This window comes from Macaca nemestrina, chromosome 3 (assembly GCF_043159975.1).
Source record: "Macaca nemestrina isolate mMacNem1 chromosome 3, mMacNem.hap1, whole genome shotgun sequence".
In the NCBI taxonomy this organism is placed as follows: Eukaryota; Metazoa; Chordata; class Mammalia; order Primates; family Cercopithecidae; genus Macaca; species Macaca nemestrina.
In genome coordinates, this window is record NC_092127.1 from 5,683,132 (window position 1) to 5,697,922 (window position 14,791).

Consider the following 14,791-nt stretch of genomic DNA (forward strand, 5'->3'; position numbering starts at 1 on the left):
ACGCCAGCAACTCACTTGAAAAACAGATAAGATGAGAGATGCCCTGGGTGAAGCGGGTTATCAGGCTTATTCTGCCTGCCCGGGATCCTCCCTTCCCAGTGGTGGCTCAGAACGGGACCTCCGAGCCCAATTTGAAAAGTTTTATGGGATGAGATGCAGTTGAACTCCTTCGAGCACACTTAGAGCGGGAGGGAACTGGTGTGTAAGGGAGGCCTTTCTCACCGGGATAGGAAGGAGTGGGGGCGGAGACACTGCTGTGGAAAGGCTACGTAGCTGGTGCTACTGGCATGGAGGGAGGAGACGTTTCTCCAGAAAGTGGAAGAGGGTACGGAGGTTGCAGATAAGAGTGGCCTAAAGAGGAGGTCCCTGCGTCTTGCACCTTCAGACGGGAGTGTTGGGAATGGAGGTCGTTTTGTGGAGAGGGTGTTTCGCTTTGGACATGCTGCCTTTGAAGTGACAGAGAGCCCTGAAAGTAAACGCCAGCTAGAAAGCTGGAGAGCATAGCACTTGAGTGAGTGCCCAATGGGCAGATGTGTGGTCATTTACTTGAGAATGGCGTTGGTAGCTTTGGACACTGATGGCTTCTCCAGGAGAGAAGCTGTGTGAGATGCAGACAAAGGCCCTGCAGAGAAGAGGCAGAGAAAAGCGAGCTAAGGAAAAAAGTCAAGAGGGAAGCTGCAGTGAGAGAAGGGAGGAAGAGAATGACGATGGCCTCATTCTAAGGAAGGAGTGGAAGGAAGGTGGTTCTGGGACCGGGCAGGAGGCCCCAGCCTGTCTTACGAGAGCTTCTGTTCTCAGTGGCGTTGCAGCCTCTGTGCTGGGTGCGTGCACTCGCCAGGGTCCAGTTCCCTGACCTACTCGTGAAGTCCAGCTCTCAGCCTACATGTTCTGTTAGCAGAGACCTAGAGATGCCCTTAAATTTGATGTTCTTAAATCTGGCTTCAAAGAGATTGGCTTTGCACAGATGAATTAGAGCATTTTGGAAGGTGGGAGGTGGGCTGGAGGCCCATTAAACAGGGCTTCAGGGACAAGGGGCATTAGCACAGGGTTGAGACAGCATAGGCTTGGAGCAGAGGGGAGTCCCTCTGCTGTCCTCTAACTCTGGTCCATCCCCAAGCCCATTCAGCTTGTGTAGCTTCAAGACCAGCTAAAGGTGTATTATTTTACAGGTCTAAAGAAGCGTGCTCCTGCCCCTGAACTCTCTCTTTTGCCAGTTTGCTTCTGCTTAAAATCCCTTAAACCATAGACCAAACCTTGGATTCTGTAATTACAGCAAAAGTTCTTGAGCATCAGTGTTTGGCAGAGTTCATGCCCCCGTGTAGACCAAACCTTGGATTCTATAGTTAGAGCAAAGGTTTTGAACATAAATGTTTGGCGGCGTTCATGCACCGTGGAGGAGTCTGGACCCAAGCAGGGTCTTTTATTTCTTTTTTTATTTTTTATTTTTTTTAATCTTTGGAGTAAGTTGAGAAAATTAAAAGTCAAGAAAGCTATGGGTTACTTGATTTACAGAAGAGCCTCTATCTAAAGTGAGAAAGGGAGCAGAAAGAGGAGACATGAATCCTGGCCAGGATTCACCAGGCCAGGTTATGGTGCAGCAAAGCAGGAGGCAGTTGAGCCAGGGCAGGAGTGGGGCATCGGGGGTCCAGGAGAGGCTGCGGGTGAAGGCTGTTCAGGGGCTGCAGGATCTCTATGTTCATTTTACATACAGAACTCCACACCCCTTTTCTTCATTTGAGATCCTTGGATTTTTAATATAGCTTAGATTTAGATGTTTCTACCTCCAATCATGTCAAAAATTTTGACCCTGTTTCGTGAAGATCCTTCTCTCCTGGGCCTGTTCTGCACTCTGGATGGAGGCGTTTCAGGAGGTGCTGGCTCCATTTTACTGTGCCATTGACTGTACTGTCCGTCCAGAGTGACAGTATCAGTGAGATGATAGCTTTGAAATGACGGTTTCTTTTGAAGTGGGGTGAAGGGAGTAACACAGTGTTTGGAATAGTCTCTCCCAGCCTCCATCGGTGGAATATATGATGCCATTATAGAAGTGGTCAGTGCAGGATACAGGGTAAGAATGGAGAGAGTAGAAGTGCAGTGGTTCATGCCTATCATCCCAGCACTTTGGGAGGCCGAGGCTGGCAGATCACCTAAGGTCAGGAATTCGAGACCAGCCTGGCCAACGTGGTGAAACCCCATCTCTACTAAAAATACAAAAAAATTAGCCAGACATGGTGGCAGGCAACTGTAATCCCAGCTACTTGGGAGGCTGAGGCAGGAGAATCTCTTGAACCCGGGAGGTGGAGGTTGCAGTAAGCCATGATTGCACCATTGCACTCCAGCCCAGGTGACAGTGTGACTCCCGTCTCAAAAAAAAGAAAAAAAGAAAAAAGTATGGAGAGAGTAGAACACTGTTCAAAAGAGTGTCTCAGTCTCCACTGGAATTAGGGCAGGATACAAGGGCTTCTTAAGACAGAAAGCTCCTGGAATTGAACCATATTTCGTGACCAAGGACAGAGTTCAGTTCCGGTGTCTCTGCAGGCTAAAAGTAGCATGATCTTGGAAAATTAATTTAGACTCTGAGTCATCGTTTTCTCAAGTGATAAAAGTATCACTTGTCACTAATTAAACTGTAGATAATGTGTAACATTTAGAGGTCTTCAATGGAGAAATCAGAATTAATTTAGCTTTTTAAATATATGCAAGCCTGACTGCCTCATTAGTTTTATAAGAAACCTAGAAACAGAATGAATAAAAAAATAAGGTCAGACAGCAAAGGAAACCCATACAAATGAGCAATTCTCTCGTCACTTCTTCAGAGGCCTGTGCTTAGTTCTTTTAGAGGGAGTTGAAGAAATGGAGGTGGAAGAGTGAAAGGTGGGGCATGACTTGGGGGAGGGAAACTGACCAGGGTCATTGAGGACGCCATTGAGAAAGGAGGCTGCTGTCGGAGAAGTGGAGAATTGCAGCAGTGTCAGTCCAGGCGGCCATGGAGGGACAGCACGGTCCATCAGAGGTCAGAGTATGGGGCCGGGGGAAGGGATTTGAGAAAAGGCCATTGGATTTGGGAGAGCAAATCCAATGTTGGTGACCTTTTGGTAATGGTGAGTACTTATTTACTAATAAGTGCCATGTACATGGTTAGCTCATTTAATCTTCACCTTATCCCTATGACGTGGGTCCTATTATTGTCCTCAGTTTACAACTGTCCGCGGTGCCCTAGGGTGGCTTACAGAGGTTCAATAAGGAGCCGCAGCTAGTGAGGAGGGGAGGTGCCAGACTTTGCCCCAGGCCCTTCTGATTCCAAAGCCTGAGCTCTCAAGACCCGCTGGGAGCTTGATTCTGGAGGTGGAGGGGAAGCGAGACCGCAGGAACTAATGGGGGCCCAGGTGGAGAGGCCAAGTCCGGAAAGGCAGACGGGGGATCGGAAGTTTGGCTGTGAAGGAAGGGAAAACCTGCTGACTCACCCACGTCACAGGCAAGTGTTTTTTTGTTTTTTTGTTTTTTTTTGTTTTTTTCCCAGAAAGGGCAGGCTTTTTTTTCACCTTAAGAATCAGGCTCTCACTCTGTCACCCAGGCTGGAGTGCAGTGACATAATCATAGCTCACTGCATCCTTGAACTCCTGGGCTTAAGAGATCCTCCCAACACGGCAGTTTCCCAAGTATCCGGGACAAGAGGCATGCACCACCACACCTGGCCAATGCTTTTATTTTTTGTAGAGACAGGGTCTTGCTATGTTGCCCTGGCTGGTCTCCAACTCCTGGGCTGAAACGATCCTCCAGCCTCGGCCTCCCAAAGTGCTGAGATTCCAGGGTGAGCCACTGTGCTTGACCCAAGAAAGGGCAGACTTCTTCTTTAGAACTTGTAAGAGAAGAGATGCAAGATGCTGGGGGAGGAAGGAGTAAAAATCGTGCCCGGTAGGGATGGATGTTCTGGGCCTGCCCTTACGTTGGACCTTCGGGACATCTGGTAAAGCAGGCAGCGTATCGTTTATTTAAAAACCGAGCTATACAGTGGAGCGATGCCTTTGAAGTCATGTTATTGAGGTGGGAGTTTGCCAGGTGGGATTATGAAGGAGGAGGTTATTTCCCCTCCTTCCGTTAGTGACTTTTTGAGGATTTGGGGGGGATTGATTCCAGCTAGTGTATAAATAAACTGATGAGAACACCCACCATGTTTCAGAGCCGACCACTGTTGACTTTTCCAAACGCAGTCACATCTACTTGCATGATCCTCTGCTTCCAGTCCTGTGTTCCTTCTGCTCTCCACCCTCTTCTTCCGCTTTGGATTCCTTGGGTGTTGTCCTGTGTGGCTTTTGTCTGACTTGATTGCTATCGTAGCAGCAGAGGCAAGCTTACCTTGAGAGCTGAACGGCAACAGGCACCTCAGGGCTGGCTTTTGCAGAGCTGTTTAGTACAAGGGAATGGAGGGTTCTGGTGCACTTGAAAAAAGCACACATTCAGAGCTCCAATAAGGGGAAGGAATTTGTTCTCATTATTTCATTAGTGCGCGCGCAGAATTCTTGGGCTGGATGGGATATTCAGCCACCTGAAGGGCAGTTACGTAAACCCCATGGTATGGGGTAGCCTGGCTGGGCTCAGGCCAGGGTACGGCCCTTGTGATCAGCCAACCATCCAGTGCAGGGCCTCAGGTGGCCGGAGGCCATGGCAAAACTTATCTGCAGAGAATTCATCTACAACTTCCCCTAGGCTCCTGTTCTTGGGCCAGTCATTGGGGCAGAGCTTTTCCTAAGAAATAACTGTGAAAGAGGTGGCATGATTCCCCCCTTAGGAGAAAGCCAGGCATTGATTCTTTTGAGCACTCCCTCAGAGGAGGAGAATGTGGAATCCACACAGTGCGGCATTTTACAGAGACAGTGATGCAGCTCTGCGCAGCCCCAAAGCTGTTGTCTGCAGGTGGAAGCACTTCCTAAAGGCGAGCCAGATGGGCCGGTACCGTTTCCTTGAAGGAAAATGGAAGGAGCTGAATACCCAGCAGTGTACCGTGTGCAGAAATGTGCTTTAACACAGGCCAGCTTAAAGAAGCAGGGAATGAATGTATTCGGCAGCTGAACATGAATGACCCTAGCATTAAAGAAAGTAGGCCGAGGGTAGAATTTCAGCTAAGAGAAGGGAGGGGAAAGGAAGTGTTCTCAATTCTTTTTTCTTTTCTTCTTCCTAGCAAGAACCAGTTGAGTCATCTCTGGGGCTTAGTAATGGAGTAAGTGATCTTTCTCCTGAGTATGCGGTCCTGACTTCAACTATAAAAAATGAAGTGGATAGTACGGTGAACATCATAGGTAAACTGTTTTGACATCTCATTTTTTATACATACGAGCAGCCCCCTGGGGCCTAAAATTTGTAAAACAGTGAACTTCAAATAACATAGTCAGTGGGAGGAGGTCTTGGAATCATCTCAGAATGCAAGTTCCAGCCCCCGGATTTCAAGGCTGAGAAACGAAGGCTTTTGAGGATCAGATAAAGGAACTGAGACGGGTCAGTCTCCGTGGAAGAAGGCTGGGGTGACCTCCCAGGAGAAATGTTTGTTTCCCGGCGGCTCGTGGCTAGCAATCCCAGTCTTTCACTATTTGGTTCACATGGACAAAAGAGTATTTCTTTAACTCGGGAACCAAGGAGAGGGAAGACGGTCCTCACGAGTCCTCTTGGCAGCTGCTTCCTGGCAGACAGAGAAACTGAGGCACAGAGACGTGTTGCCAAAGGGCCCACTCTGATTCAGCAGATGTTTTTGAGCACCTTCTGTATATCAGACTCAGTACTAGGAGCAGGAAATAGATGGAGGAGGCCCAATTTCTTTTTTCATGGAGGGACGCAGATAGTAAACAAAGACACCCACAGATAACTGCAGTGTTACCATGTGTGGTAGATACTGCAAAAGAAAAGAAAGGAGAGGGAAAAACCAAGGCACCAAATTTAGATTGGAGGTCTCAGAGGAGCAGTGTTTTCCCTCCTTCGTGACAGTTGAACAACTTCCAGATGTAGCTAGCTGTGCCCACCCCCGAGGAGGGCAGGGTCTTTACAATGAAGACATGTCTTCTGATGTTCCTTCTCTCCCGTGTGGCCAAATGCACAGGTGTGGTGCCCAAAAGACCTCAGCCTGCTTTCCCTTTAAGGGGAAGGAGAAGAAAAAACTCCTTTTTATTTTTACTTTCTTTTAGCATTGAATTTTTGTTGTGTGCGTGGCGACTTCTGTTTTTAGGAAACGGAAGAAGCCAGCAGCATACTGGATTGTCTGACAGGCCTCCGCTGGCCTCTTGCCGAGGTTAGCAGTGCTTTTTTGTATTGAAACCATCTCCCCGGCAGTGTAAAAAGTTTGCAGGTGCGGACATTCTGTCTGACCGGCCTAGGCAGTGCTCTGTAACCCTGTTGTGTTTCTCGATAAAACACAGCCCCACCCTTTAATAAAGCAAAGATTGCTATAAAACCAGAGAGTCTGTTCATTACTCTGGAGTAAATAGAGCAGTCTGTAGGGACTAGACATATGGCAATTAGGAAGTCACGGAGTTGGGATTTTTGTCTTAATTTTGGCTGCCCAAAGTGCCCCCATAGGATATTCTTTTTTTGGTGATTGTTTCCAAGCTTGCCTGTCGTTATCTACAGTAAAACTCAAGCAGCTTTTTAAGGCAGGCCTGCAAACCCAAGTATCAACATGGGCTCCCGAAGGCGCAGGAGAGCAGATCCACAGCTTACTGGCCAGTGTTAGGGTCCCTGTGAGGGCCACCCAGTTGAACTCAAGGTTGGCAGACTCTGGCCCCAGCACTTGCCATGGTTTCAGGATGGCCAGAGGTGACACAGGGCTGTGGCACTGGGTCTTCATCTCTTCCCATATCCTTTGTTTCCCCTTATTTTTGCCATGTTTTATTATGCTTCAGATAGAAATTTTATTTATAAGATAAAAAGTAGCTCTGGGGCCGGGCACAGTGGCTCACGCCTGTAATCCCAGCACTTTGGGAGGCCGAGGTGGGTGGATCACGAGGTCAGCAGATCAAGACCATCCTGGTCAACATGGTGAAACCCTGTCTCTACTAAATATATAAAAATTAACTGGACATGGTGGCAGGTGCCTGTAGTCCCAGCTACTCAGGAGGCTGAGGTAGGAGAATCGCTTGAACCCAGGAGGTGGAGGTTGCACTGAGCCGAGATGGCACCACTGCACTCCAGCCTGGGTGATAGAGGGAGACTGCCAAAAAAACAAAGATTAAAAAGTAACTCTGGGTGAGTCTTTAGATGGAGGGCACCCCCTCTAAGAGATCACCTATGCTGTCAGCCGTGCCCATGCCTTCCTCCTGCAAGCTGAGTTGTTCACCCCTTAGGAGAAGGGGCCTGAGACAAGGCATTCGATTTTATCCACACCCCTAGAACGCTCTTAGCAAGATGAAACACCATATGAGATGTGAACCCTTACATTGCAATATGCCCAGACACAGAACCCACAACAACATACTTTATTCTTGGCTGTATTGGACCTGGAGCGCCTGGGCACTGAGGTGAGACTGTGGGACCGCTCCTCAGTCACCAGGTGCCAACCGAGAGACCTGGGCAGTGGAGTTGGGCTGCTGTGTTTTCAGCCTTAAGAAGTTTTTATTTACTCAAGAAAGCTGTCATCTTTTTGTGATGCTATATATTGTTTTCTTCTTCCTTCTCTCCCTGGCTGCCACCACCTCGTTTATAATTAACTGTCACCTCCTCCTGTCTTCCCTCACCGTACTTCTCAAGTCCATCCCTTCTGTTGCAGACACTGTGTGTGGGCCTGCCTTGGCTGTCAGCTGGGCTCTGCTTCCATTCTGCCCCCCATTTATTCTTCTCACAGAATAAAGAATGCCAGTGTCATCATGTCACCACTGACCCCAAGAAAAGGAGTTGAGTTCCCCCAGGTCCCCGCGGTCTGGCATAACCTGGGCCCTGCCCACCGCTTTCATACGTGTCTTTGAACTTGAATTACTCTGAACAAGTTCAGCTCCCTGTGGCTGCTCATGGAGACAGTGAGGTTGGCGGTGGGCCTCTTTCTGGTGGAGCAGCTGCAAAGGCTTTGTCCACAGGGCACAGTGAGGAGTGGACATGTGGCAGTTCCAACAGGAGGTGTAGCTCTAGCCCAACACGTCTCATCCACACTTCTGCTCCCTTTGAGACATTGACCCTTGAGACATTGGTTACCTCTACTGAGTTGTTTTTTTTTTTTTTTTTTTTTTTTTTTTTTTTTTTGAGACTGAGTTTCACTCTGTTGTCCAAGCTGGAGTGCAGTGGCGCGATCTCGGCTCACTGCAACCTCCGCCTCCCGGGTTCAGGCGATTCCCCTGCCTCAGCCTCCCAGGTGGCTGGGATTACAGGGATGTGCCGCCATGCCTGGGTAATTTTTTTTTGTATTTAGTAGAGACGGAGTTTCACCATGTTGATCAGGCTCGTCTCAAACTGCTGACTTCAAATGATCCACCTGCCTCGGCCTTCCAAAGTGCTGGGATTACAGGTGTGAGCCACCACGCCTGGCCTCTACTGAGTTTTTACTGGGATACATCCTGTGCTTCCCTTCGTGTAGTAGCCTGAGATGCTGTTTTCTCACGGGGTGCAGGGTGCACGGTGCCCTGTCCTACTGTTGCCTACTACTGCACTCTGTCACCCTGGTGAGGTGTGTGCAGCCTGTAGTCAGGGACAGCATGGCCCAGGCACCTACAGATCCCTGTCTCTGAATCACCGACCCCACGGTGACTGTCTCTCCCACCATGGCTCTCGAGTGCCTAAATCAAATCATGGCTGTATTTTATACCAAAAGAGCACGAGATTGGAAGTCAAAAGATGTGGGTTCTAGACCTGCTTCTGAAGTTTTTTATTTACCATGTGATTTTGGGCAAACTCCTTAATCTTTTGAAATTCAATGTCTAGATAGATTGGAAATAATATATAATTATTTATAAAATGGAAAAATTTAAAATTATATAGAAAATGGAAATAATCATACGGATCTGGCCCATCTCACAGAGTTACTGTGAGGATGAAGTGAAATGTACAGATACATCACTCTGGGGCTAGAAGGGGGTAAAATGATATGATTATGATATTACCAAAATCATATTAAAATACATTTGATTAAGAAAGTAGCCTCCATCTGTGCTGTGTCATCAGGGCGGGTGTGAAGTTTAACTCCTGAAACCTTCAGAAGGGCGGGGGGAAGTTCCCTGCGTGAGGCCCTGCTGATGGCCTGATTTTATATGCGTGCTAATCAATTTCATTCTTGACTCTGCAGCTACTTGGGTGACCTTAGCAATCTACCTGACTTCTGGGTTTCAGCTTTTTTCAGCTGTAAAATGGTAGGACCAAACCCCCTCCAAGGACCCCTCTGTTTCTAATAATCTGCTTTTAAGCACTTTCTCTGAGGCGTGGGAGCAAGCTGCTTTCTCAGGTGGAGACCTACATTAAGTCAACAATGGCTAATAAAGTAAGAATGACCTTTTAAGGAATCAAACTGGTTCATCGGTAACCAGCCATAAATAATATTGTTATAATTCTCAGCAACTAGATTCAGTTAAAATTGCATTCCTGTGGGTGACTCTTTTCAGATGTGCTGACTTCAATAAACTGGAGAAACTTGGTGGATTTCTCCTTCTTCTAACTGAGAGTTTTCCTAGCACACAACAGAGAACTGTTGAAAAGAAATGTCACTATTAGTTATGAGCCTGAAGACTCACTAAGGTGAGATTCAAAAGTTTTTTATGCTGATAGGGGCTAAGAAAGCCAACAGTAGCTCAGTTCGGACTTCATTAACTCTCTCTGTTAGGGAGAACATATTATAAAGAGTTGAAATTTGGAGTCAGGTAAGGCTAACATTGACTCCCGGTTCTGCTGCTGATTGGCTGTCTGACCTTGAATTAGTTATGTGGTTATGTCTCGTCCGGTTGTTTCAGCATGTCTGGAATGGGGATCACTATTGTGCCTTCCTCATGGGCTGTGAGGTCTTGGGAGGTGGTAGGTAGAGGCAAAGATAGGTGCTCAGAAAGTCAGGTTTTGTCATTATTATCAGTCAGGACACTCTTGAGTACCCAGAGGAGTGCCACTTCTGACTCTATTTGCTGTAGCAGGTAAGTTTGTTATTCATGTGTCTTTTCAGCTGTCAGGAGTCAGTGTTGCTGTGAGCGGTTCAGGGAAATCAGTTCACATGGCAGGAGACAGAGAGAGAGACACAGATAGAGACTGGTTAGTGATAGTGTTGATGCTCATCTAGAGAGCATTTCGATACTGGGGTTTCCCTGCTTCTCTCATGGGCTTTCACTCGGGAGCTGGAAAGTTTCTAAAGTACCCAGGATGTTTGGATGGAGAGAAGCCATTGTCCTTTACCAGGGCATCAAACAGCACACGCCTGTGGGGGAATTTGGCCTGAGAGATAACATCATTATATTAACTTGGTATCCAGATCCTAGCCCAGAAAACAAAGATTGACTTTTCTGTCCTGGTCACCCGCATTCAGGATACACCTAAAATCTGCGTGGACATGCTTATCTACTTTTTATCCCAGGTCATGTGTATTAAGTGAAATACAGTAGAAGTCACCCCTTTTAAGGCATACAGTCCTATAAATGTTGACAGATGCACTCAGTGATGTAACTACCACCATACTCAAGACAGAACATTGTCATCACCCCAGCACGCTTCCTCCCTGGCCCCTAGCCCTCGCACCCGCAGCCGGCTGTCTTTATCACTTCCCAAAGGCTTCAAGAGTCCGCTTGCCAGAAGTCTTGACGTTTTCTAGAAAACATTAATCGTCACATCTCGTAATTGCAGATCGTCACAGTCTCCTGCAGGACTCGACTCTGGCTCCAGTCAGTGAGCCTCGGCCCATTCATGTGTCCATTCTCTGGCTCCAGTCAGTGAGCCTCGGCCCCTTCACGTGTCCATTTATTCAGGGAAGAGTCCCTGAGTGCCTCTCTGGTGGGAGTTGTGAGTGTGTGTCATGACGACACAGAAAGTTCATGCTTTCATTGAGGAGAGATGCCATTGACCAGTTCAAAGTTCCATACGGGTATATAGAATTAACCAGCAACACAAGGCCGGAAGTCCAGAAGTGTCGCAAGGTCACGCCCCATTGTAGTTTCGGCCGAGCGACGGGGACAGTGAGTGAGAGGCACCCAGGGGACAGAGGCCGGTCTGTGCTGGCGGGTCAGGAAGGGACTCCAGAAGTCAGGGGCATGGTGCATGCTGCCTTTTGCTCACCCCCCACCCTTGTGCCACTGCCTCACTGAAGTCTTTGATTCCTCCAACTAGAAAAAACACCCCACTTCTCCAGCTTCCATCGTATGGCCCCCTTCTTTTTCTTTTCTTTCTTTTCTGTGTTCACGGCCTTAAACTTACTCTCTAGATGGTTAGTCGCTGGCCTATAGCCATGTTTATGAACTTCTTACAAGCCGGATGCTTGACTGCATCGATCTTCCGCTGCTCCTTCTAGCCCTGGGAGGCCAGGAGGTGCAAAGCAGGTGTTCCATAAATCTCTGTTAGTTGAATAACTGACTTGGATGTCATGGGGAAAAGCAGTGAGAGAAAGAATTCCTGGTTGGAACAAAGGGATCTGACTAGGGGGATACTTGAGCTGCTGCCATTGTTTGTAGTCCCAGCTAGCTTGCTGTCTTTCTATTAGGAGCAACATGCAAAGGAGAGATGAGTTTTGAAGTATTGGAAGTTTAAATGGCTTCGCCTTAAGTCACATTTATCTAAGGCCTTCATTGCCTTAGTATGCAAAGCATCACTGTGCCCTCCCTCCTCAAACTCACCCATTTGGGTTCTACCTCCACCCACCAGCTGCTTCTTAGGACTTGGGCTAGGGCAGGACGTTATCTTGTTTTCCTGCCATTTTATTTTACTTGGAGGGAAGAGGCAGAAGAAACTTGAGAGAGGTCAGTGTAGGTCAGCGTCAGTCTGTGTCTAGTGACCTGCATAATTGATGTCCTCACCCTCAAATAGGATAGTCCAAAGGATGAAATAAACAGGCTTGGGATCTGCCTGCCATATAGAGCCTGCCTGCCTTTTCTTTAATTTTATCCCCCCCAGGAAAACCTAAACAGGATCCGGTTTCCTTCCATTCTGTATGCTGTGGCTTTTGGACTCTTATCACAGCCCCAAATCCCCTTTCTGAGCCTCTTCTGTGCCTTTCCTTTCTTTCTTAAAGAACCTATGAATTGCCACTGCCCTCTAAAACCTTCCCTGCGTAGCAATCAGATAATGTGCTTATCACTCCACAGAAAGCAATTAAAACAGGAACCTGTTTATAAACAAGAATACTTCAGAAAATAAAATACTTGGAGTGATTAAAACAGGAGCCTCTCCATGACGCCTGGCGTCTCAAGGAGACTGGAATGCATTCTAACCTGAATACTTTGCCGATTGGTGAGAAAATGTCAGCAACATAGAGCACCGCATATACTCCAAGCTGTGTGAGTTTGGACAAGTCACTCTCCCTCTCTGTGCCTGAGTTTCTTCATCTATAACAGGATAACGCTGCTTTCTCTGTCATCCTTGTGGGATAAAATGTTAAAATAACATATACGAGGACCTTGGGAATTATTTCTTCACCTTTATTTATTGAAGCTAATTTTCAGGGACATTTCATCCAACTGACAGTGGTATGAGGTCAGTTTCGTTTAAAATTAGGGCAGGACCTTAGGGATCTTCAAATTGAAATGGCAATGAAATATCATTACTTACCTATGAGAATGGCCAAAATAAATAAACAGTGACAACATGAAACGCTGCCGGGGCTATGGAGAAATCTCATCACTCAGACATTGCTGGTGGGAATGTAAAATGGCACGGTCACTCCGGGAAGCAGTTTGGCAATTTCTTGTAAAATTAAACATGAAATTACCATATGACTCAGCAATTGCATTCTTGGGCATTTATCCCAGAGAAGTGGAAACTTGATGTTCATACAAAACCTGAACACAAACATTCATAGCAGCTTTATTTGTAATAGTCAAAGGCTTGTATCAACTCAGACATCCTTCGGGGGAGAATAAACACACTGGTACGTCTATACCGTGGAATACTACTCGGCAATAGAAAAGGAACCAATGACTGACACGCACAACTTGGGTGACTCTGCAGTGAATTCTGCTGAGTAAAAGCCAGCCCCAAAAGGTTACTATATGAGTCCATTAATATAACATCCTTGAAATGAACAAATTAATGAAACGGGGAACAGATTAATAGTTGCCCAGGGGTCCTGGACAAAGAGATGGATGGGGAGGTACTGAAGGAAGGTGGCTATGGTTACAAAGAGTCACATGAGAGAGACTGGTGGTGATGGAACTGTTTGGTGTTTTGACAGTGGTGGTAGGTACATGAAACTTCATGTGTGATAAAACCACTTAGTCCTGGCGCAGGTACACACTCACGCAAAAGAGTGCAAGTAAAACTGAGGAAATCAGAACAAGATGGGTGGATTGTTATTAATGTCAATACTCTGGTTGCGATATTGTATTCTAGCTTTGCAGGATATAACCATTGGAAGAAAATGAGTAACAGGCACACAGGATCTCTCTGTATTATTTCTTACAACTGTATGTGAGTTTACAATGATCTCGAAATAAACAATATAATTTTAAAAATTGAGGCAGATTTCAGAGCTAGGGTTGTCAGATTCCGTCTTACCAGTGTTCCGGGGAGCTGATGCTGCTAATGTTTGCCAGAATTGGAAATCTGACTCTATTCCACTGTGCTGATATTTCAGCCAGTTGGACATGTTGCCTGCAGAGCAGGAAGGGAGCTGGGAGCGTAAGCAGAGCACCCCACAGCTAGATGTGACACAATTGGGTGATTTTCATGGTCCTTCCTCTTTGGTAAGGTTTGATAATGTCTCCCTGGATCATAGAATCCAGAAAATCAGCACAGCGCCTTCTTTTGGAGCAAGTGCAGGGAGCAGAAATCGGTCAGGTTCAAAATACTGTCATGTCTGGCCCTGGGGCTGGGGCTGGATGCTCCCTCTGGTCCTGTGGCCTTGGCTGTGACGGGGTTGAGTGTGGAATTCTGCTGAGCTGGATAGGACATGGCTACGGTGCATGCCATTGGCAGGCATGCTGGAGACAGACCTGGGGAGCCAAGTGCTGGCCGGCTGCTCCCTGGGAGACATCACCTCAGAGCTACAGAGCTCAGGCTTGTTCTTCAGCCCCATGGCGGGGGACAGATAGTGATGGGAGCCTGGCAACCTGGCTCTTTTGGGGAAGACTTTCTTCCTTGAGAAAGTGTGCTAGAATTGTGAGGTCAGGAGACTTTGCATGATGGCTGTCTTTTCTTTGAAGTTGTAGGACAGTCCCATCTGGACAGCAACATTGAGGATCAGGAGATTGTCACCAATCCGCCGGACATTTGCCAAGTCGTAGAGGTGACCACGGAGAGCGATGAGCAGCCGGTCAGCATGAGCGAGCTCTACCCTCTGCAGATCTCCCCCGTGTCTTCCTATGCAGGTGAGCAACAGCGGGAGGCTCTGGGAGGCCTGGAAACCGGCTGCGCAGTGCTTTGGTCTAGGGTCACCCATCTCAGCACCCCACGGAGCATCTCTCCTCTGTCCTAGGAGTTATTCTTCCTGGAGTTTTTCATACTTTAATTATCTTGATCAGCATCTTCTTGGACACTTTTGTTCTCAGGTAGAGGACAGGATCACAACATTTCTTTACTCCGTTGGCCATAACATTTTTTTTTTTTTCTTTTTGAGACGGAGTCTCGCTATGTCGCCTAGGCTGGAGTGCAGTGGGATGATCTCGGCTCACTGTAACCTCTGCCTCCCAGGTTCAAGCGATTC

General features: G+C 47.4%; 1 protein-coding gene across 6 annotated transcripts in view; it reads left to right on the plus strand.

Moving 5' to 3' along the window:
- Nucleotides 1–14,791, plus strand: part of LOC105466581 (interferon regulatory factor 2) — an 86,706-nt gene that overhangs the window by 61,450 nt on the left and 10,465 nt on the right. For 5 of the 6 annotated variants that reach the window (XM_071092782.1, XM_071092780.1, XM_071092779.1 and 2 more), the window contains 2 exons: nt 5,180–5,297; nt 14,292–14,456. In XM_071092782.1, the coding sequence (XP_070948883.1) occupies nt 5,180–5,297; nt 14,292–14,456 (283 nt within the window). The remainder of the gene's footprint in view (nt 1–5,179; nt 5,298–14,291; nt 14,457–14,791) is intronic. The other variant, XM_011715636.3, reaches the window with a different exon arrangement.